Genomic DNA, 24,367 nt, shown 5'->3' on the forward strand with positions numbered 1-24,367 from the left:
TATTTTTGAGACAGAGAGAGACAGAGCATGAAAGGGAGAGGATCAGAGAGAGAGGGAGACACAGAATCTGAAACAGGCTCCAGGTTCTGAGCCATCAGCACAGAGCCCGATGCGGGGCTGGAACTCACGGACCGTGAGATCATGACCTGAGCCGAAGTCAGACGCCCAACCGACTGAGCCACCCAGGCGCCCCACCATTTGATTTTTTGGTAAGAGTGAGGAATTGTCTCAGAGTCACACAGCACGTGACAAAATCACTTTCTCGGGGACCGTGAAGCTTCCTTCTTGAGGAATTTCACTTCTAGAGGAGTTGGTGATTGAGGTGAATCCCGTAAAAGAGCCGGGTTCCCAGGATACGTCACAGGGGTGATTGCCTGGGCCCCCAGAGCGTGAACACTTCTCCCGAACGTTGCTCTCCGCACCCAGACAGCAACACAGACAGACGTGGGTCCCCTGCCAAGAGAAGGGGGCACTGCCACATCGGCTTACATATCTCCTCGAGGCTCCTTAGTTGTGGGAGAGGTGGGGACACTGGTGCCGTGAAGGGCTCCGTTTGTGGGGAGACCCACAGTCGTCAGAACTCGGGGTGTTGGAGGAAACCTGGCTGACACAGCGAAGTGGGTCCCCCGGTTTCTAGGTACAGAGGCCAGTCCCTTTGTCTGTGGTATCCTGGCCTGGGTGAAAGGTGTGGGGACAGGGCCTCTCAGAGCTGGGCTCCCCAACCAGCGAGGAGCCACCGTGGATGGATTTTGTCTAGGGGTGACGGGCACTGGCCGAAGCCGGACACTTGCCACGGTGCTGACGGCTGGTCTAATTACATCTCTTGCTCCCAAAACACTGGAAGGCCACAGAGCTGGTGGGTCAGCTGCCTTCCTGTCAAAGGCATTCTCTGGTCTCCCCTTCAAGTTTTGAATTGGCTGTAAATAGAAGCACAGAGAGGCCAAGTTAGAGAAGGCACTTCCTGACTGGAATACACATGGCTCCATGTGAATCGACAGCTTTGGCCTGAAAGCTCTGAGGGTGGGGATAGGGGCAGTGCACATGTGACGCCTGCAGCAGGCAAAATAAAGGGGGAAGCTGAGGCTGGGGTGACATATGACAGGTAGCTGTGGTTGAAGCTGAGTTAAACCGGGCAACTGGTTGGGCTTTGGCCTGATTTGCCTCCATTTTGAATGTCCTCTCAGATACAAGCTTAGAGCATGGGGAGACAAGTCATGGGGGTGGGTCCGTATCAGTGTAGCCAGGTCCTAAAGTATCCTGAGAGCCCTGCTCTGTCCTGGTCACTACCACCTACCACCTGAGTAGTTCCCATGCTGGTGCTTGGACTGAACAGTTAAGACGGGCTAGATATCTTCTGTCCTGTCCTTTCATTTATTGTTTTCCTTTATTGTCAGTGTGACACAATACTAGGACATTTGCAATCAAGATATGTCTTTGGCCCAACTGTGCTGTATTACACATACCCCCAGGCCCATCAATGTCCTTTCATTCGTCCTAGTGGTTTTTTTTTTTTTTTTTTAATGTTTATTTATTTTTGAGGGAGATAGAGAGAGAGAGAGAGAGAGAGAGAGGCAGACACGGAATCCGAAGCAGGCTCCAGGCTCTGAGCTGTCCTCACAGAGCCCAAGGTAGGGCTCAAACTCACGAACCGAGAGATCATGATCTGAGCCGAAGTCAGACGCTTAACTGACTGAGGCACTCAGGAGCCCCTGGTCTAGTGTTTTTGTATGTCCTTCTTGTCTCGACCTATTTCTTATCATAGGTCACATACCTGCCACACACAAATATACATAAAAGTGCCACACACAAATATACATAAAAATTTTTCTTGAGCCGATGTTCCTTTCGGTGTTGTTTCAAATTTTTATTTAAATTCTAGTTAATTAACATATAGTGTAATATTGGTTTCACGAGTAGAAGTTAGTGAATTTAGCTCTTCACAAGTGCCCTCCTTAATGCCCGTCGCCCAATTAGCCCATCCTCCTCCCCTCCCCTCCAGCAACCCTCAGTTTGTTCTCTGTATTTAAGATTCTCTTATGGTTTGCTTTTCTCTCTCTTTTTTTTCCTTCCCATATGTTCATCTGTTTTGTTTCTTAAATTCCACATATGAATGAAATCATATGGTGTTTGTCTTTCTCTGATTGACTTTGAGCCCAAGTTCTGTTGGCTGTGCTAAGGAAGTCAGTGAGCTTTTTAGGCAGGAATTAGATCCTACAAACATCCTAGTCATTATGCCCTAAGTGACTAATCTTTTTGTGGTGGTGGGTGTTATTTTAGTCTTAGGATTTCCTTCAGGAGGATATTGGATAAAGTTTCAACTTTATATCTTTACACTTGGCCTAATTCTGAATTCTTCTAGTATGACAGAGGTATTTTACATGAAAAAAAAAAATCTGTTTTTACTGAATCCAAAACATTTCTATTTGGGTTCAATATACAAGAGGTTCGAAGAATCCAGACAGAGTCAAATTTTGCCAGCCCCTCAAAATATTACCACTGAATTAAGTTTCTGAAATTCAAATATGGACTTCTCTTATAAATTATCTGAAGCAAGTGTTTTAAACAGGAGCAATTTTGCCCTGCAGGGCACATTTGGCAACATCTGGAGACATTGTTGGTTGTCACATGTGGGGAGGCCAGGGATGCTACTAGACATCCTCTAGGGCACAGGACAGTGCAACAATGGTGAAGCATCTGGCCCCAAAGTCAATAGTGTCGCTGTTGACAAATCCCGATCCAAAGTAACTTAATTCGCTTTTTTAAGGAAAGGGAATATGCTATTGACTTACCAGCATCTGAAATATATAGTAGCTTTTCTTGTATCCACGACTGCTGTCACTGCTCTCCTCCGACAAACCAAGCACCCCTTTCTAGAAACAGAAGAATGCAGTCGTCTTAGAACCTCTTCTTCCTTTCTGTCTGTTGCTTCCTTTCCAAATGGGTGCATATTGCTCAAAACTTGGAGAAAAGCTACTCAAAGTAACAACACTAAGTTAGTGGCTCTGCCAAGGTGTTCAATGTTTTGGATAAAATGGAAACACCCCCAAATAGACTTGGGGCAAATCAAAGGTCAGAGGCTGTTTCTGTCAGCACCCCTCCTTTCACTATGGCCACAGGCACCTCAGTCTTCTCATCCCGGCTCCCTTCTCTTTGGGGACCTCAGAGATAGTCCCAGGTGGTCTATAAGCCTATGTGCAAAATAACCCTAGATCCTCCCCAACACACACATACATGTGCACACACACACACACACACACACACACCCTGAGGAGCAGCCATGTTTTGATTTGGATTTTTATCTTCTCCCCCCTCAACACAAGCATCTTTTCACCTGTGTATGCATATTGCCTAAAATTTCCTTTTTTGAACTTAATGGATTTCCAATTAAATCTTCAAATTGGAGCCCTTTGTGACATCTTGTAACATTCTACATGTTTTCAGTCCTTTAGATGAATTTAAGTGGATAATGATGCCAAAAGTATCTCATGAAAACAAACCAATTTATTTATAAATAAAAAGCATTGCTCTGAGTGCACCATTATCGAAGTCAGTGATTAAAACAATATTTCATATCAGAAATATCTCATTTCTGATAGCAACCCTAAAAAGGTGTATAGGAAGCCCAGATGTCCTTTGTTACTCAAGCCATAACTGAGCTGCTGTGAACTGAGTATTTGCGTCCCTCTAAAATTCATATGTTGAAACCCTAATCCCTAGTGTGATAGTATTTGGAAGTGGCACCTTCAGTAGGTAATTAGGTCATGAAGGTGGCGCCCTCGTGAATACAACTGATGCCCTCATAGGAAGAGACACACGGACGCTTGCTTTCTCTCTCTCTCTCTCTCTCTCTCTCTCTCTTGTCTGCCATGTGAGGATACAACAAGAAGATTGTCTACAAATCAGGAAGACATTGGCAGGCACCTTGATCTTGGACTTCCCAGGCTCCAGAACTGTTATGAGAAATAAATTCTTGTTTATTAAGCCACTCAGTCTATGGTATTTTGTTATAGCAGCCAGTGCAGACTAATACATGGGCTCAGCAGGAAGAAGCCCCAAGATCACCTAGCAATGTCTATCCTGATCACATAAATGGGCAATAATGGAATGTATGTTCATATTTGCCATTAATCCTAGATATATAGTAGACATGTACCTATACCTCTACCTATCATCTGTTTGGGAAGAGCAAGAATGTTTGTGGGTCGTTTTGGGGTTCTTTGGATCATTATTATGTCCTCATACCATTGATTAGCAAATATACATTGAGTAAATCACTTGTACAAATTCTAAATGTCACACACGCCCCTGTATTTTATCACATCTGCCCCAGAAGTGGGGAGAACCAGAGAACAATGGTGCTGAGCCCAGATGACTAAGCTGGGTGGTCATCCAGACTGACTAGGTCAGTAATTTGTTTCCACAAAGCAGACTACAGCAACACATGACTGAAATTTCTACCTTGACAAAATAATAAATTATATATTATAGCCCTCTAGGTTGCCTGTAAGTAATAGGCAAATCATGGAAACTGTGATGGTAAGTCCCAAACTTGTGCTCTGAAGCTCCTCATCAGCAAAAGAGTGAATGCTATCCTTCTAGAGGCCTAGCAAGAAACACATTGCCTAGCTCAAAAATATGCTGGAGTCTCACGTTTCATCTTAAAAATTCATGTGAATTTTGTATTTGTGCCACAATAGATTTGTTGTAATGTTAACATGTTCTAAATTACCAGTTAAATTTTTCCTCAAAAAGACATCTAGAAAACTGTCTTAGAAGATGTACCATGTTTCTCTTGTGGCTTGGCCCACCTCTGAGCCAGCACCCAGTCCTCTGCACACATTATGATACATGAGAAGGGTGAGTTGGTTGAACTGGGGTCCCTAAAAAGATACGTGCAAGTTCTAACCCTCGGTATATGTGAATGTAACCTTATTTGGAAATAGGGTCTTTGCAGATATAACTGAGCTGAGGATCCTGAGTTGAGTTCATCATATATTTAATCCAATGAGGTTTTCAGACACAGAGAAACATGGAGAAGGCCATGTGAAGATGGAGGCAGAGATGGGGACATGTTGGCACAAGCAGCCAAGGGACTGTGGGAGCCACCAGTAGCTGGAAAGGAGCAAGGAAGGATTTTCCCTGAAGCCTTAGCAGAGAGCATAGCCCTGCTGATGCCTTCATTTCTCACTCCTGGCCTCTGAGAGAATAAATCTTTATTGTTTTAAGTCACCATCTTTGTAATTTGTTACAGCAGTCCTAGCAAAGTGATACACTCAGGACCTACAAAAATCACAATTCCACAGATAATACCACCAATATTTGAACCTGCTTTGGCCACAGGGTCAGAAGTTAACTTTACTGTTCTCTCACAAAGAGGCAAAGCTGCAATGAATCCTAAATCCAATGTCTGAACAGTTCTGCTAACTACCCTCCCACATACTTTGCAAAGTAGACCTTAATCTTGAGAACATCAGAGATGTTTTTTTTTTTTTTTTAATTTTTTTTTTTTAAACGTTTATTTATTTTTGAGACAGAGAGAGACAGAGCATGAACGGGGGAGGGGCAGAGAGAGAGGGAGACACAGAATCGGAAACAGGCTCCAGGCTCTGAGCCATCAACCCAGAGCCCGACGCGGGGCTCGAACTCACGGACCGCGAGATCGTGACCTGAGCCGAAGTCGGACGCTTAACCGACTGAGCCACCCAGGCGCCCCATCAGAGATGTTTTTGACCACAGGCAGGCCATACAAGAGTGTACAAATTTGAATGGATACCAAGAAAAATATTCTTGCCTATAAAAATTGGATAATTTGTGCTTCAGAGTACTTGGGTGTGATTTCATAACTGACCTCAGCTGAATATTCAGCCTTGATGCTCACCTACTGTCTATTGCCACTTTGTAAAAGCATCTAGTAGTTTGTTTTAACAGTCATGGAGATTGCCAAATGATGTATTTTCATATATTTTAAAGTAGTTTAAAATAACTTAAAGGCATAACTCATCTGGTATTGGCAAATGTGACTTGGAAAATCAGTTCAGCATATTTTTAGACCATACTAGTAGACAATTAGGTCACAACCATATGTGTAATTAGAAAAGCAGGAAAATGGGACATTTGCTAGCAGTATATGTTAAAAACTTTGAAAAGTTTTCCACAAAATGCTAGAAAAGGAAAGAACATTTTATACACGGCTGGTGAGAGAGACCTGATTGGAAAACAAAACCAAAATAAGCAAGAGTTTACGATGCTGAAGGTGATATTACCGTTCTGACTTTATGAACATTGAAAACATAATATTGGACGCCTGGGTGGCTCAGTCACTTAAGCATCTAACTCTTGATTTTGACTCAGGTCATGATTTCATGGTTCATGAAATCAAGCCCTGCATTGGGTTCTGTTGTGGATCCTGCCTGGGATTCTCTCTCTCTCCCTCTCTGTCTCTCCCGCGCCACCCCCCCCCCCCGCCCAAAATAAATAAATAAACTTCAAAAAAGAAAGAAAACATAATGACAATGTCACGGAATGGATTCAGAGGCCAGTTTCCTAGTGAATTTCAGTTAGGTAATCTTTCAAGTTTGGTCAAACAGTGTGTGTGTGTGAGAGTAAGTAAATCTTCCTTTGAACGGGAGAAGAATGCCATGTGCCTGAAACTATCCCTCTTTCTAAAATTGCCCCAATTAAATCCTTTTTTTTTTTTTTTAACTTCACTGTCTTTCAGGTATCCTCTGCTATAGTTCCTGTAAAGGTGCTGTCTAAGTAGAAGGAATGAGAATTAAAAGTGGCTCCACCAAGCTGGCACTTCTCAAATCACAATGTGTCTCCTACTTCAGAATATTATTTCAAAGTGGGGAAGAACTTTCACTCTGGTTATTTCTGCACTCTTGCTACACTGTTCTTCAAGCAAAAACTGTGAATTGGTGGCGACAGCCCTTGAATCATTTCATTAGCCCGATGATTTAAATGTACTGAGTGAATAAAATAGAATTGAAGTGATTTGTTCTTGTGATATCCCACGCAACTTCCTAAAGTGCTAGCCCTCAGAGCAGCGCTCGGTGGCTATAGTTTCAGATTAAAATTATATTGCTACAGCCGGGCACCGCTACAAGACTTGCAGAGCAGGGAGCAGATTCAGTTTACTTAATGATAAAGCTAGAAGCAGCTAAGAATGTGTTCTTCACTGCAGAAGGAAGATTAGGAAACATTAGGAAAGTTGATGCCATCACCCCCTTTGTTTTCACCAGGCTGTTCTTGAGTGACAAGCGTCTACTAAAATAACTTTAGTGGTGATTTTGGCCTCTAATCATTAAATACAATTACAGTAGTCCCCCGTATCCACAGCTTTGCCTGCCACAGTTTTCATTACCTGCGGTCAGCCGTGGTCAGGAAGCAGATGATCCTTCTGAGGAACGGTCAGGGGTCAACAGCCCAACCCTACATGACTCACCTCACTTCGTCTCATCACGTAGACATTTTATCATCTCATCACGTAGACGTGTCATCACAAGAAGAAAGGTGAGTGATGTACAGTAAGATATTTTGAGAGACAGAGGAGGCCACATTCACATAACTTTTATTACATATATTGTTATAATTGTCCTCTTTTATTAGGACCCTATATATAGGATTCAGTACCGTTCACAGTTTCAGGCATCCATTGGGGGGGTCTTGAAAAGAACACCCCACAGACAAGATGGGGGGAGACTACCTCAGGGTTAAAAAATAGGTTATTTAGGGGCACCTGGGTGGCTCAGTTGGTTAAGCGTCCGTCTTTGGCTCAGGCCATGATCTCATAGTTCATGAGTTTGAGCCCCAAGTAGGGCTCTGTGCTGACAGCTCGGAGCCTGGAGCCTGCTTTGGATTCTGTGTCTTCCTCTCTCTCTGCCCCTCCCCTGCTCACACTCTGTCTCTTTCTGTCTCTCAAAAAATAAATAAAAATGTATAAAAAAATTAAAAAATAAGTTAATTGTTAATAATTAAACTATTAAAAAGTTATGAAGTAAAATCACCCAACTACTCTTCTGGCATGCTTGCAGACATAGGATACTGTGGAAGGATCTCTGAGAGAGAGATTTTAAGGATACATGTCAGAATTTAATTTAAATCACAATATTATTTTTTGTTTTCTGAAGAAACACACCACTAGGAGGTAACAAAAATGCATAGATAAAAGTCTGGATGGAAGTGTCCCAACGTATGGTGATATGGATAGTTTTTATCTTCTTTAGACTTTTTTATTTCTGATTTTTCTTTTCTTTAATGTTTATTTTTAAGAGAGAGAATGAGAGAGAAAGACAGTGTGAGGGGGGAGGGGCAGAGAGAGAGGGAGACAGAGGATCTGAAGAGGGAGCAGAGGATCTGGGCTCGAACTCACAAACTGAACCGTGAGATCATGACCTGAGTTGAAGTTGGATGCTTAACCGACTGAGCCACCCAGGCATCCTTATTTCTGATTTTTCTGCCGTAAGTATGTAGAACGTTTATAATCAGGAAAAGTTATTTTTTATTTTATTTTATTATTTTTAGAAAAAATCACCTCTTAAAAGATTTTAACTTTAAACACTTTCCTTCTTCCTCTCATTCAATAGGTCAGGGAACAGGTCACATGCACAGATATATATCATGGATATGTATATATACATATTTATACATATAATTAAATTGTTTAGTAAAGCATCACTACAGTGTGGAAGAAAGTTAATAATTAGTCCCTCTATAAGCCAATTTTAAGGAAAAAAATGAATTTAATGATAGGTGGGGAAGGGGAAGGATTTATAGAGAAAGTAAGTCTCCTTCTCACCCCTTCCCCCAGAACTCTAGTTTTCCAGCAAATCTGTTTTTATTTCTGCTTTGTATACATATATATGTATACATATGTACATGTACATATATACATAATATATATGTACATAATATATATGTAGTATATATGTATACGTACATATGTACATATATTTATATAAATTTCAAACCATTCTTTGTCCTTACTCCTACAGTCTAAGATATAATCTTTATTAACATTTTGCTACATATCATTTCAATCTGTTTCTGTATCCATACTATAGATCATAGCGTTTTTGGTTTTTTTTTTTTTTTTAACACAAATGAGGTTATACTGTAGATATTGTTCTGCCACTTACCTTTTCTCGTTTGGCGATGTATCACAGACAGTTTTCCCTGGCGGTATCTACTGTGTGACATTCCACTGTATGCTTGAATCAAAATGTATTGAGATTTCCCTGTTGGTGGATATTTAGACTGTTTTTTGCCATAATAAGTAATTCTCTAGTGAATATCATAACCGTTATTTTAAAAATAGAAAAATAAACATAAGATGTTTGGGGTAGCCTGGGTGGCTCAGTCAGTTGAGCATCTGATTTCGGCTCAGCTCATGACCCCACGGTTCACGAGTTCCAGCCCCACATTGGGCTTGCTGCTGTCCCCCTCCTTTCTGCCCCACCCCTGCTCACACTCTCTCTCTCAAAAATAAACATTTTTTTTAAAAAAGCACCTATCTCTGCACTTAGGAAATGAAGCAATCATAAATGACTTATCTAGATTACAGATTCTTTTTCTAAAAATTTATTTATTTAGGTAATCACTACACCCAGTGTGGGGCTCAAACTCACAACCACGAGATCAAGAGTCACAGGCTCTCCTGACTGAGCCAGCTGAGTGCCCCCAGTTTATAGGCTCTTATAAGCACCAATATTTAGATTTTTTTAATGTGTTTGGAATTGTCTGTAAGGGAGGCACACTTCCAGGCTATCTTAACTAGAGTATATTAAGCACAATTCGCATTTTATTGATAACTTAGGGCCTCTGTAAATACCATCCATATACTGCAATCTTGTGATGGCCCCACGAGGGGGTTCAGGGTTGGGTCCATGTTCCCCTGCCCTCAGTGACATAAAGATGAAATTCAAAGTCAAACAACGTGTTGGTTTGTGATAGTAGAGGAAGGTGGGGAGAGGGGTTGTCACTGTGCATCACATTCTGTGTTTTGCGTTTCTTTGGTCTCCTGTGAGTCAGCAGCTCTGGTGAATGATTGACCCAGAAATTTATGGGACATAATTGATGAACCCCCTAAGGCAAGTCCCAGTGTCCAAAGGGAAAACGTCCACGAAGGGGTTACTTAAGAAGAGTGAAGAAAATGAATATTGGATTTGACAGGCTGTTGGCAGACAGGATTCTTAAAACATCAAAGCTCTGGGAGACAGACAGTTGGTTATAGCTAAAAGGCCAAAAAAGCAGTTGCTGGTAGCAGAAAGATGGGAAATATAATTTCCAAGCTCCTTTTGGACTCTAATATTCTATGAGGCTATGATTGCATTTTCACTGAGGGGTCCCAGTTGTGAGCACAGGCAATCAAGACCCCAAAGCTGTTTTTTCTAGGAACGTAGTGGTGGCTAGAAGCAATTTAAAAGCAGCAAAGAAGGTGCCTGTGTATTGAGGGGAGAAGAAAATGAAGCAAAAGTACAAACCAGGAGAAAGCACGTAATTACAATAGCTCTTTTTCTCAGAGGAAATCATGCAACTCGATACTACAAATGCTTCATATTCGGTGCCACAGATTAAAGCAGAATAGGATGCCATTCCAAATAGTTATGAGTTTTAAAAAGGAAAGGAAACAGTACAAGGACATATACAATACATACCAATAATTTATCTTTTACTTCATAAATATAAAAGGCCCATTAGATATAAATGGCAAAAGAATATAGATATTGCAGGCAGTTTGTGTGAAGAACAAGAAAGTGGGAAGACATTTCAACGGAGAACGACATCATTGAAATCTGCTCTTTCTGCGAAGGCCACAATATTTAATATATTGTCATTACCCTGATGTCTAGCCATCAGGAAAGCCATCAGCAGTGGAGGCTCCATCCCCCCCCCCACCCCCACTGCTGCTTCTCGTTTCTCTCTCCCTCAATTCCTTTCTTTCTCCCTTGCTTCCTTTCTCCTTCCTCTTCCTCACAAGTCAGAATGAGAGAAATCTCATGCAGAAACTCCATCTGCCAGGCTGCTCTAAGATACTCCACTTTTGACATTTAAAGAGAGTGAGGAAGCCAATTTTGTGATGCTTTGTGATGCTACCCAGAATGTTAGCTGGAGGCCAGGAAACCAGCACTTGATCTGTCAGCTGAGACAGTGAGAGGGGTATTGAGATGAACATTTCTGTATGTTTCACATGTAGGGAAGTGGACAGCAGCTGGCTTTGCATAGGGCAGCAGTCCTGAATCCCAGAGGTCCGTGGATTTCTAGGGGGTCTGCTTGAGGTTTTATGCAAAATGTACATGTGGGGGGTTTTACAGATTCCCAAAGGGGTACAATGACCAAAAGAGGTAAAGACTGTGGCATGGAGTGTGTCAGATAGCCCTGGTGCTTCACCGCATCCTTAGACCCTATGTGGTGTCCCCAAAGCACTTCCTGTTGACTCTTCTGGTATGACTAGAATGAAGTGCCAGGTTCAGCCTTGATAATAATAAGGGTTTAGTGAGTGAATCCATGAAACAGGAAACACTGAGCTATCCGTTCCAACTTTCCCGCTATTTAACTCTTGTATCTTCATGTATCAGAAACAGGAGAGGGATCTGTGTTTATTATACTATATACCATATATATTTTTTAAAAGTTTATTTATTTATTTTGAAAGAGAGAGAATCCATATGAGCAAGTGGGGGAAGGGCAGAGAGAGAGGGAGAGAGAGAATCCCAAGCAGACCCCATGCTCTCAGTGCAAAGCCTGACTCCGGGACTCAATCCCAAGAACCGGAAATCATGACCTGAGCTGAAATCAAGAGTCAGATTTTTACATGACTGAGCCACTCAGGCACCCCTGTCATATTTCTAAAAAAGAGAATATAATCATGTTTTTTTTTTTGTACAAACATGGAAGGAACAAGTGTAAAGAATTATATTTAACTCATTAATTAATATGGGAACTGGAAAGATATTACAACAGTTTAAGAAGTCAACACAGGGGCGCCTGGGTGGCTCAGTCGGTTAAGCGTCCGACTTCAGCTCAGGTCACCATCTCAAGGTCTGTGAGTTCGAGCCCCACGTCGGGCTCTGGGCTGATGGCTCAGAGCCTGGAGCCTGTTTCCGATTCTGTGTCTCCCTCTCTCTCTGCCCCTCCCCTGTTCATGCTTTGTCTCTCTCTGTCCCAAAAATAAATAAACGTTAAAAAAAAAAAAAAAGAAGTCAACACAAAGGACCCAACATCTATACTCAGAAATGGAATGTGGAAATGAATTTACGAATAGTGCAAAACTGGCAAAACTGGTCAATTTCCACCAGGTGATAACCAGTTGCATCTCACCAGACAAGTAGCACTCAAAAAAAATTTTTTTTATGTTTATTTATTTATTTTGTGAGAGAGTTAGAGAGCAAGCAGGGGGAGGCAGAGAGAGAGAGTTAGAGAAATCCCAAGCTCTGACAGTGTGGAGCCCAATGTGGAGCTCAAACCCACGAACCGCGAGATCATGACCTGAGCTGAAACCAAGAGTCAGACACTCAACCGACTGAGCCACCCAGGCACTCCTGCATTTCTATACATGGGATTTAATTACATTACTATCAGTTTTGTACAAGTTAGCTTCTGTTTCTCCAGAGTACTCAAATAGTCAAAGACAAAGGTAGAGACTACCACGTCAATGCACTAAGTACCCAGAGAACTCCCAGACTGCAAAGTCTTTCACAATTTTTCTTTATGGTGGCTTTGTTCTTAGGATGTTTTCTTTGAGATGAGCTTTATGTGCTAATGGCTACCAATTCAGTGTGATGTGGGGGCACTGAGAAGACCCTTTTTAATCACCCAATTCTTAGCCTACCTGCATGCAAGTTACCTGAAATTCCACCCTGGGAGCTTTGGTGTTTGAATGGGCCTTGATTTATGCTACTCAGAATCCCCACAGAGAGCAATATTTATCAGGGGCCCTGGAAATGCATTAGAGCACTTTCATGGGTCTTAACATGTTTGACTCTCATAACAACCATTTTATAAGTGATGAGACTTGGAGGCTTATTCAAGGTGACATAGACCTAGTGCGTGATGAGTGACACTTGGGGACTTGCACTCAGTTCTTCTGGTTTCAGAAAATGTCCAATCCTGCTGTGATAATGGGCCTTAAATGGCCAGTGCTTCTGGGAGTGGATCTACTGAGGGCAGACAGAGGCACTGGAAGAGGATTCATAACTTGCTCACAAAGTCCTTGGACACAACCATTTAAAATGGAAAGTTCAGTCAGCATTCACGCCTCCCATATTTGCTGAGCACCTACCTTGTGTCAGGCACTGGGGTCATAGCACTGAACAAGGCAAATAGAGTCCCTGTGCTTGGGGAATTAAGCTCTAGTAGGGAAGACAAACATCAAACAGCCAAATGCACTATGAATTATTCAGTCAGGGCTTCCACAAAGACCTGCAGGAAGTGGCCTGGGCATATCCGGATGCTGTGACTTTAGGTGAGCTTGGGGAAGGAGGGGCAGGGAAGGCTTATTTAAATTCTGATGTCAGGAATGACTAGCAATTAAGGGGGGCGGTCCTCTATGGCAGAGAGGAAAAAAATATTTCAGGCAGAGGGAACAACATGTTGAAGACTCTAAATCGGAGTCTCCCTCTGTGTCTATGGTCTTTCTCCTCTGCATCTTAACACAAAAATTTAAACTTAAATATCTTCCTAGGTAGAATGTACCATGGAGACATTCTTGAACAGAAGGGCTTTTTTCCCTCATCCAATTTAGACTCCCTCTCTCCCCACCTTAAGAGGAAGTTAGTAACTTCAACATCATTTCTGAAAATATACTGATTCCTAAGTTATATTTAGTCACCCTCACTTTACCAAAAACAAATGTAGATCCTTTCTTGAAAGAGGAAATGGATGTTGTCAATGCAAAATGAATAAACCCTTTTAGAATCTCTAAAAGTTAAGAAAGAGACTTTTTTTCGAGTGTGGGGAACACCCCCTTCACAAGGAAGTGTTCCAGAGAATGAACGTTTTTTACAGAGGTAACTTTTTTACATCTTGTCGAAGCTCAAAAGATTATAGATTAGCATGTAGGCAGGAATCACAAATTTTATCATAAAGGAATGCAGAGATAGGAGCACTGATCAATATCTCAAGGACGAAATGGTTTCCTTTAGGCTACTCATTCACAAAGCAGATGTATAATGCATGTGTGGTGGGCCATCAGTCAGGCTTTTGTTTGAACAACTTGATATACAGTCATGTTGACTTAGAAAGAAATCTAAAATGGCTTCCTTGTATATCAGATCTTTAGAGAGTTTTTCTCTCATCAATATAAAAAGGCATAAGAATGGGGAAAACCATTGCCAAGGTTAATTTTATGTCCAGAGTATCAGCATCTGGGTGCCATGTAGACCTAGCCATGCATGACTTTGGATTCCTGTTGGTAAATTTAGAAGCCCTGGAAAGGGAAGAAATGGGAAAACCACAGTGGCTACTCACTGTCTGAAATGCAAGCACTCCATGGAGAAAGACCAGAAGATTCACACACTGGGCCATGGTGAGGTGCTGAAACGCAAGAGGAACTTTTACTCATACAGATAAACACGGGTATGTGCCTACATCGATGATGTCTCACCAGTCTTTATTGAACATCAGCTGTGTACCATGGAAGCAGTAAAGCAAACAGGTCACAGAGCAGGCTGAGTTTCAAATCCGACTTTGACACTTGCTAGCTGTGTGACGTAGGCAAATTATTTGACCTCTTGGTACATTTCCCAGAAAATGGGGGTAACGTTAAAAGCTATTTCAAGACTGGTTATGAGGGACACCTGGGTGGCTCAGTCAGTTGAGTGTCCGACTTCCGCTCAGGTCATGATCTCGCTGTCCGTGCGTTCAAGCTCCGCGTCGGGCTCTGTGCTGACAGCTCAGAGCCTGGAGCCTGCTTCGGATTCTGTGTCTCCCTCTCTCTCTCTGCCCCTCCCCCACTCATGCTCTGTCTGTCTCTCTGTCAAAAATAAATAAGCATTTAAAAAATTTTAAAAAAAGAGTGGTTATGAAAGGTGAATGAGTATATACGAAGCACTTAAAATAGTTCATGGAATACTGGTGGCCCTCTATGTTTTTAGCTTTTACTGTCACCACCACGCTATGAGCTGGGCACCAAATAGATACAGAGATAGGTAAAATGAAGGCCTGGCTGCCAAGGAATTCATAGTCTATTAAGGAGATTAAATAAAAAGAATAGATTTCTGCTTCCACTGCTTACTGACTTATTCCTTACTCAGTGGTTACTCATTAAATATTTGCTGAGAGAGGGGTGCCTGAGTGATTAAGTGTCCATCTTTAGCTCAGGTCATGATCTCAGGGTTCATGAGTTTGAGCCCTGCATCGAGGTCTCTGCTGTGAGCACAGAGCCTGCTTCAGATATTCTGTCCCCCTCTCTCTCTGCCCATCCCCTGGCCCCGCCCATGTGTGCACACTCTTTTTCAAAAATAAATCCCTTAAAAATTATATATATATATATATATATATATATATATATATGCTGAGAGAATCCATAAACTGGATACAACTCAGAATGAATTTGATTCGAACAGTGCCTTGCACAATTGTCTAGGTCAGAAGATGGAACTTTCAAAAGCAAAAATATACCTAAAGCAGAAATACCTAATGTTTGTGTGGGTCCTAGAAAATCAGGTGCTGGTTAACTTGACACCACCAAGATCCTGCCTCCTTCTTGACCCGCACCACCCCAGCCCCACCACAGGCAGGAAGCACATTTCATTTGCCACCCACAGAGGCCCTTCAGGTATTTCCCAGGGATCCTGATTCAGCGGGGTGGTAGGTGACTTTACAGCCTCCCACAGGAACCGCTGGAGACCCACTGAGCCCTGTGAGTCAGCGAGCCTGGTTCCCAGAAGGGGAAGAAAAGGGAGGACAGCTCCCCAGCTGGATTTGTCCTTTTCCTGGGCTTATTTCCTGGTGTGGGGAAGACACTGCGCATCGTTCCTTCGGAAGCGAGAACCATCTGAAGAGCTTTCATGTGCATATTCGCTGACTATTGAAGGGTACCAAAATATGCCTCCCCAAAATATGCTTCTATGGCATCTGAATTATTTTGAGCTAAGGCCATTCATTGAGAACGAGCAGATGCAAGAAAAATTCTAAAACAGGGCGTAAGTTTTCCTTCCGTAAAGGAAATTTCCATTGGTGAAAGAGGTCTCCCTCTCCAGGAAAAGGAGAATTCTTAACAACTTTTACTGACTAGAAGGCACTGACTTGAATCTGCATAATAAATCTTACTAAACAACGCTTATTACCATACTTTCCCTGGTCACCTTCCCATAATTTGCCTCCCCTGGCGAAGCCTCAAAACCCTTTTCCTTTGTTTTAGCCTGAGATACTATACGAGCCCAAATTCTAACCACCTCTTAGTTTGGCTCATTGCCGGGGACTCCCCTATGTGCACGCACAATGCACGTTAATAAACTTGTGTTTGTTCTTCTCTCGCTAATCTCTCTTTGCCAGTCTAATTTATAGGACCTCATCCCTGCACTATTTCTTGCCTACCCATCTCTCCAAATCCTTTATTGAGAGGTCTCTATACTCCAGGCCCTGTGTAGAGTGCTCTCTACACATCATTCCATTTGATCCTCACGGTTACTGTATCTGGTGGGTATTTCATGCCTATTTTATAGATGAGGAAATCGAGGGTTAGAAAGGTTAATCATTTCCTCAGGGTCATACCAAGGTAGGTGGTAGAGCCAGGGTTTGAAGTCTGACTCCATTTGATTCTTTTACAGATATAACTATAATTTTATTTTGCTTATTTATTTTTCTTTTAGAGAAAGCGAGCGAGCACATGAGTGGGAAGCGGGGGAGGGAGAAGGAAAGTGAGAGAATCTTAAGGAGTCTCCGCACCCAGGGCAGAGCTTGACGCAGGGCTCGATCTTCAACCCTGAGATCATGACCTGAGCTGAAATCAAGAGTCAGACACTTAACCAGCTAAGCCACCCAGGCACCCCATCCACTTGATTCTTTCTGAGTGACACAGGTCTCCCGGCATCTGTTTCTAACTCAGTTCTTTGGAGTCAGAAAAGGTAATGGGTATGTGTAAATAATTTACCATTTACATGGTGCTTTCTTGAAATAGCCTGAGCAGTGGTTCTCAGGTACAGCCAGGCCAAATTCGACTTTGATTTATTTGGAACTTTCCCAGGAGTTGCCCACCATTTTGGACCATCACATCACCAATGGTCGCACTTCCCGTCATTTGCATTTGTGCCTGTTGTATTCATGGTGATCTGCCTGGAAGCACAAGGAGCTGACAAATACTTTGTCTTCTAACAGAGTCATGCCTGAGCATCTACAAATTGAGATGTCTATTATTTCATAATACCTCACCCTCTCTATTGTTCTGCTTTATAGTATAGTCAGAGCATTAAATTAGTTTTTTGAAGGTAAGCATATGGACAGATGGTTTTTATTTATGCATTTCATTACTGGAGACTCACCTGAGCATTATAAAATATTTGTGCTTAAAAGGAGCATAGGATCTGATAAGCCTGGAAGAAAAAGGGAAACCAAGCTAAAGAGAATCTGGGAGCTAAAAAGACTGCAGTGCTGTCTGGACTTTCTGCTCTGGAGGTGGATCTTTCTCCTAAGCATCTCCTCCTCCAGGGGCATCTCTGCTGATTCCCACTTTAGAGACCGAAGCAGAGGAAGAACCAGGATGGGTATTAGCCCTGTGACAGCAGCTAGTCCTGGGCAAGTGGGCATATTCCCTGAGGAGGGAATATGGCTCTTTGGCCACCAAAGAACGAGAAGGGAGAAAATGAGGAGCAAAGAGACGTGCTGAGAAAAGGCAGCAGTTGAGAGAGGCAGGAAATACCTGGTAGGCCCAGGGGGGCAGAGGAAGCCTAATGCTCTGTACAGGGGACTGGATATAATGGGGGCAGAAACACACATAGGCACCTAGGCTGGTTCCAGGTCATTTGCTGCCAAGTCTGAGGCCACTGGTGAATGTTGTCCTGGTTAAGGTCAGTGTGGATCCAAGTGCAGAGCTTGGCTTCCATGAAATAAAGTATCTGTTTGCTCCCAACTCCCTGGTAATGATAGCTAATAAGGGGCACCTGGGTGGCTTAGTCAGTTGAGCGTCAGTTGGTTTCCGTTCAGGTCATGATCTCACAGTTGTGAGTCTGAGCCCCACATCAGGTTCTGCCCTGACAGTGCAGAGCCTGCTTGGGATTCTCTTTCTCCCTCTCTCTGCCCCTCCCCTGTCCGCTCTTATTCTGTCTCTCAAAATAAATAAACTTGAGAAAAATAATAAAAGTAGCTAATACTAAAAATAACGTACACTGTATCTCACACTTGCCATGCTGCAGACACTGTTCCAAGTTCTTTAACTGTATTTGTTCCCTCTTCACAGCAGCGCCCGGAGGTAGGAACTATTTCCATTTCTATTTTACAGATGAGGAAACTGAGGCACAGCGAAGTTAAATAATTTGGCCAAAGTCCTAGCTGTGAAATGAAGATCAGGATTCCCACCCACTTAGGCTTCTGTGGACTGTGTTGTGCTCCCCCAAAATTCATATGTTGAAGCCTTACCCCTCCATGTGATAATATTTACAGGTGGGTCTTTGGGAGATCATTTGATTTTGATGAGGTCTTAAGGGTGGGGTCCTCATGATAAGATTAATGCTTTATAAGAAGAGACTGGAGAGCTTGCTTGCTCTTGCTTTCTCTCTGCCATGTGAAGATACAAGGAGGAGGCACCCTGGTCTCAAATTTCCCAGCCTCCAGACCCGTGAGATAAAAAGCTGCTGTTTAATTTTTTTTAATGTTTCTTTCATTTTATTTTATTTTATTTTTTTGAGAGAGGGCGGGGGTAGCGGCTGAGAGAGAGAGAGAGGGAGACACAGAATCCGAAGCAGGCTCAGGGCTCCGAGCTGTCAGCACAGAGCCGGATGCGGGGCTTAAACTCACAAATGGAAAGATGATGTTCTGAGCCGCAGTCAGGCGCTTAACGGACTGAACCACCCAGGCGCCCCTAAATGGCTGTTGTTTAATCCACCCAGCCAATGGTATTGTGCTATAGGAGCCCATGCTAAGACACAGGACCTCCATCCTGCTCCCAAGGCTCCCTGAAGGCCCCTTGGTTCTGTGTGTGACACACAGTTCCAGGTGTTGGGACACCTCCACACTTGGGAGCCAGTGTTCTGTCATGGACAATGACACTGACTACTTTCACTTTCTTATGAGGTCAAGGTTCTTCCTCTTGCACACTCCTGACCAGCACTCCCCATATTGGGCCATTCCCCACCCACCATTCAGTCACCTGTATTGAGGAGGGATAGCTGGACTGACTCTTTATAAACAGATTAAACTACTACTCTGTAGTACTGTCTCAGAAATATTAACCTCCAAAGATTACCTCTCCATCTCTCCCTATTATACAGTGTCTGATATTCCACCTTTTCAGAGTCATTCCTTTGGCTTAAATTACTGCCTCTCCTAATCAATTCAATTCAATAACCATTCATTGAGCACTGTGCAAGATGGCCAGGACAAACAGATGAAAAATATTATCTTTTATAGTGAACGCTTATCAGGCCTGCCGATTATACTGGTCCCTCTGAAGAAAAAGCAGCCTGGCTGGTATGGCCACATTATAAGGGACCAGCTCAGAATGCTCTGTATCAGGGGAGAATTAAGCACTCATGTTTGGTCAGGGACAACAGGAAGTGAAACTAGGTCTGCTTGGAGAGACAACAGAGAGAATATATTCCCTGGGTCCCCAAATCTAGAGAACTACCAGAATTCTAGAGATTTCCCCCAGAAATCTAGAGAACCACCTAGTTAGGCTAAGTGAGGAGGTATGTCATGATAATACAATTTTTAAAAAATAATAAAATAATAACAATGAAACAAATCCTTACTAAACTCATTACAGACGAAGCAGTGCACTGTCTCATTTGATCCATGCAACAGTGTTACAAAATAGGTTTTAAAAGCCAGTAAATGTTTAAATAAGTAACTGGTAAATGTTTAAATTACCTGTCTTAATTTTTTTAAAAAAGCTTGGCTGGGATGACTTTAGCAACGCTACAGTAAACAATCTAAGATCTCCTTTCCATCCAATAGATCCTAATTTTTAAAACAGATCTTACAGGTATATGACTGTTTTTGTTTTCTTCAGCTCTCCCATTAAACTACACGTTCTTCTCGAGTCCAACAAAGGGAAAAACATACATTATGACTACAGTCTTATCATTTCAAGTTTCAGACAACAAAGAAACCTAAGGAAAAATCTTTCCTAGCTATAAACATTGCTGATTCTGTCTCTGCTTTTTCCCTTCAGCAAAACTGCTTAGGGGTAGACCATTAGGGAGAAAGCACTAGAAGCCTAGCAGGAATTCATTAAGAGTTGTTTACCTCAGGTCTCTGGTGATTGTTTGTTTGTTTTCCCATACGCATAATGTATAAAAAAAAGTTTTGGGGCACCTGGGTGGCTCAGTTGGTTAAGCGTCCGACTTTGGCTCAGGTCATGATCTCGCGGTTTGTGAGTTCAACCCCCACGTCCGGCTCTGTGCTGACAGCTAGGAGCCTGGAGCCTGCTTCGGATTCGGTGTCTCCTTCTCTCTCTGCCCTTCCCCAACTTGTGCTCTGTCTCTCTTTGTCCCTCAAAAAATAAATAAGTGTAAAAAAAATTTAAAAAAGTTTTTAGCATGTCCCATAGATGCATATATAAATAACATTTATTTATCATTTAATTATTTATCATTTGTAAGCATGCTCTGCTGCATTATACTATGGACATTCTAGGACTCACTAAAAACAAGTTTTAAAGTATGGGATTTAAAATGTAAAACTCCTGAAATCTTGTTCTGTTCTAACGGGCTTGTTGTCCACTCCCAGGATGCTAACACCACTTTACCCTAGTGAGCATTTCATGCCACACCCACCAGCAATAGCTTCAGCTGCATCTAATGCCTGAGGGTTCACGATACCCAGAACGAATCAATAAATCAGAGGGTGGACGCTTCCCTGCAGACCCTTCAGCGCTTACCTGCTGCCACCGGAGTGTTCTAAGACAAGCAGAAGATTCGCTCAGGAGGCGATACCTACGAGGAATGCCCTTAACCCCACGGAATGCTCCTGGTAAGGAATTCTGTGGTTATGTGTGCTTTCTGTGCAGGAGGCCTTATAAAACATGTCAGAGAGGGCGCAACAGTCTGTTTTCAGGATGTGTTTGTGAGAGAATTGCTTACCCCTGGCTTTGCAGCCAACCGCATTGCCCTTCGTGGCACATAATTACACAGAGGCTGGAGGGGAGTGTGTACTTCTGGAGCCGGGCGGGGCCAGGGCCTGTGGCATACATATCGGGGGGCAAATTTCTGACTACCAGAGAACCCCTGAAACAACCAGAACCAATCCTGTAGACGAGACAACATTTGAAACGCTGTGTGTGTCGGTTTTAGTTTTTTCAATCGACTGATTGAAAACTTGTGATTGTTGTCACAGAAAAATATAAGGCAGATGTCTAGTTCTAATTAAGAACCTAAGTGATACCACATCTTCTGTGCTGGCCTTTGTCTCAGACATTATTTTGTTATTCCGAGATTTAAAATCTGGATGGTGTTAATTGTAACAATTCTCCCATTTCAGGAAGTAAACAACACTTGCTCCTCACTTCCTATGTTGCTGCCAACAAATGCCAGAAAACACAAAATGTTATGCTTGGTGGGCACCCAGAAATGCACCAGGAAGTGTACACATATCCCTCCTGCAAAGGAAGCTCATACGCCAGAGGCCAGAGCTTTCTAGAGAGCAAATTTGGATCCTGCACGACTATGCAGAAGTACTCTGATTGCTAGCAGAGGAAGCTGGGGAAACTTCTAGCCAGTCTTGCTTTAGCAGATTTTCCAGCACACTCTCACACACCGTCAAGCCACAACAGACTGTGCCAGTCAGGGGGTCCTGCAGTCACTGTCCCCACCTCCCCCTCCCACAGCTGGAGACCCCCTCCACCCAGCGGGAGACCCCCTCCACCCAGCTGTGCTCTGCAGGGTCTCCCGGCTAAGCCAGCCTCTGCAGGAGCAGTGAGAAGAGGCACACAGCTATGCTCCTGAGAACCCACAGAGAGCAGTGGTTCTCAAACCTTGCTGCACGTTAGAGCCATCCCAGGCATTTTAAAAATACTGATATCATGGTTCCTCCCACAGCCAAAATGTCCAACTCAGTTGGTCTAGGACAAGATTTTCATATATGTTTCTAAAGGTCCTCAGATAATTTCATATATTTTTTTTAAAGGTCCCCCGATAATTCTAAGGTGGAGGTGGGGCTGGAAAGTTCTGGGTAGACATTTCCCTCCAGGAACCAGCTGTGGAGATAAATGTAACTGTATCCTTTTTTTTTTTTTTTTCTTATCAGAGCACTTTTTATTCCAGCATATACTATTACTTTGCCCTTCTATTTTTCTATACTTCACATGAGGAATATTTTCAATTCCTTTAATCCGTGTTGCTTCATTATAAGTCAGTATACGAGTCTAGTAGTTTCTTTCTTTTTTAATTTAAATCCAAGTTAGTTAACATACAGTGTATTGATTTCAGGAATAGAATTTAGTGACTCATCCCCTACATATAACACCCAGTGCTCATCCCAACAAGTGTCCTCCTTAATGCCCCTTGTCCATTTAGCCCATCCCCCCACCCCAAACCCCTCCAGCATCCCTCAGTTTGTTCTCTGTATTTAAGAGCCTCTTATAGTTTATCTTCCTCTCTGTTTTTATGTCGTTTTTGCTTCCCTTCCCCTATGTTAATCTGTTTTGTATCGTAAATTCCACATATGAGTGAAATCATATGATATTTGTCTTTCTCTGAGTGACTTATCTCGCTTAGCATAATACACTCTAGCTCCATCCATGTCGTTGCATATGACAAGATTTCATTCTTTTTGATTGCTGAGTAATAGTCCATTGTATATATTTTTTTTTCATGAAATTTATTGTCAAATTGGTTTCCATACAACACCCAGTGCTCATCCCAAAAGGTGCCCTCCTCAATACCCATCACCCACCCTCCCCTCCCTCCCTCCCCCCATCAACCCTCAGTTTGTTCTCAGTTTTTAAGAGTCTCTTATGCTTTGGCTCTCTCCTACTCTAACCTCTTTTTTTTTTTTTTTTTCCTTCCCCTCCCCCATGGGTTTCTGTTACGTTTCTCAGGATCCATATAAGAGTGAAACCATATGGTATCTGTCTTTCTCTGTATGGCTTATTTCACTTAGCATCACACTCTCCAGTTCCATCCACATTGCTACAAAAGGCCATATTTCATTTTTTCTCATTGCCACGTAGTATTCCATTGTGTATATAAACCACAATTTCTTTATCCATTCATCAGTTGATGGACATTTAGGCTCTTTCCATAATTTGGCTATTGTTGAGAGTGCTGCTATAAACATTGGGGTGCAAGTGCCCCTATGCATCAGTACTCCTGTATCCCTTGGATAAATTCCTAGCAGTGCTATTGCTGGGTCATAGGGTAGGTCTATTTTTAATTTTCTGAGGAACCTCCACACTGCTTTCCAGAGCGGCTGCACCAATTTGCATTCCCACCAACAGTGCAAGAGGGTTCCTGTTTCTCCACATCCTCTCCAGCATCTATAGTCTCCTGATTTCTTCATTTTGGCCACTCTGACTGGCGTGAGGTGATATCTGAGTGTGGTTTTGATTTGTATTTCCCTGATGAGGAGCGATGTTGAGCATCTTTTTATGTGCCTGTTGGCCATCCGGATGTCTTCTTTAGAGAAGTGTCTATTCATGTTTTCTGCCCATTTCTTCACTGGGTTATTTGTTTTTCGGGTGTGGAGTTTGGTGAGCTCTTTATAGATTTTGGGTACTAGCCCTTTGTCCGATATGTCATTTGCAAATATCTTTTCCCATTCCGTTGGTTGCCTTTTAGTTTTGTTGGTTGTTTCCTTTGCTGTGCAGAAGCTTTTTATCTTCATAAGGTCCCAGTAATTCACTTTTGCTTTTAATTCCCTTGCCTTTGGGGATGTGCCGAGTAAGAGATTGCTACGGCTGAGGTCAGAGAGGTCTTTTCCTGCTTTCTCCTCTAAGGTTTTGATGGTTTCCTGTCTCACATTCAGGTCCTTTATCCATTTTGAGTTTATTTTTGTGAATGGTGTGAGAAAGTGGTCTAGTTTCAACCTTCTGCATGTTGCTGTCCAGTTCTCCCAGGACCCTTTGTTAAAGAGACTGTCTTTTTTCCATTGGATGTTCTTTCCTGCTTTGTCAAAGATGAGTTGGCCATACGTTTGTGGGTCTAGTTCTGGGGTTTCTATTCTATTCCATTGGTCTATGTGTCTGTTTTTGTGCCAATACCATGCTGTCTTGATG

General features: G+C 42.7%; 1 protein-coding gene across 7 annotated transcripts in view; it reads right to left on the reverse strand.

The window, feature by feature from the left end:
* LOC144616172 (uncharacterized) overlaps positions 1–21,220 on the reverse strand; it is a 30,698-nt gene extending 9,478 nt beyond the window's left edge. The window contains exons 1-5 of one of the 7 annotated variants that reach the window (XM_078446029.2): positions 21,035–21,210; positions 14,467–14,532; positions 2,790–2,870; positions 792–917; positions 92–453 (exon numbers count right to left, since the gene is read on the reverse strand). In XM_078446029.2, coding sequence (XP_078302155.1) covers positions 235–453; positions 792–917; positions 2,790–2,870; positions 14,467–14,523 — 483 coding nt within the window. In that variant the 5' untranslated portion in view covers positions 14,524–14,532; positions 21,035–21,210 and the 3' untranslated portion in view covers positions 92–234. Of the gene's footprint in view, positions 1–91; positions 918–2,789; positions 2,871–7,363; positions 7,470–14,466; positions 14,533–21,034 lie in introns of those variants that run through there. The other 6 variants (XM_081795530.1, XM_078446031.2, XM_078446032.2 and 3 more) reach the window with 6 other exon arrangements.
* Positions 21,221–24,367: the final 3,147 nt, after the last annotated feature.

The sequence above is a fragment of the Panthera onca genome, chromosome B1 (assembly GCF_046562875.1).
Source record: "Panthera onca isolate mPanOnc1 chromosome B1, mPanOnc1 haplotype 2, whole genome shotgun sequence".
NCBI classification, from domain to species: Eukaryota; Metazoa; Chordata; class Mammalia; order Carnivora; family Felidae; genus Panthera; species Panthera onca.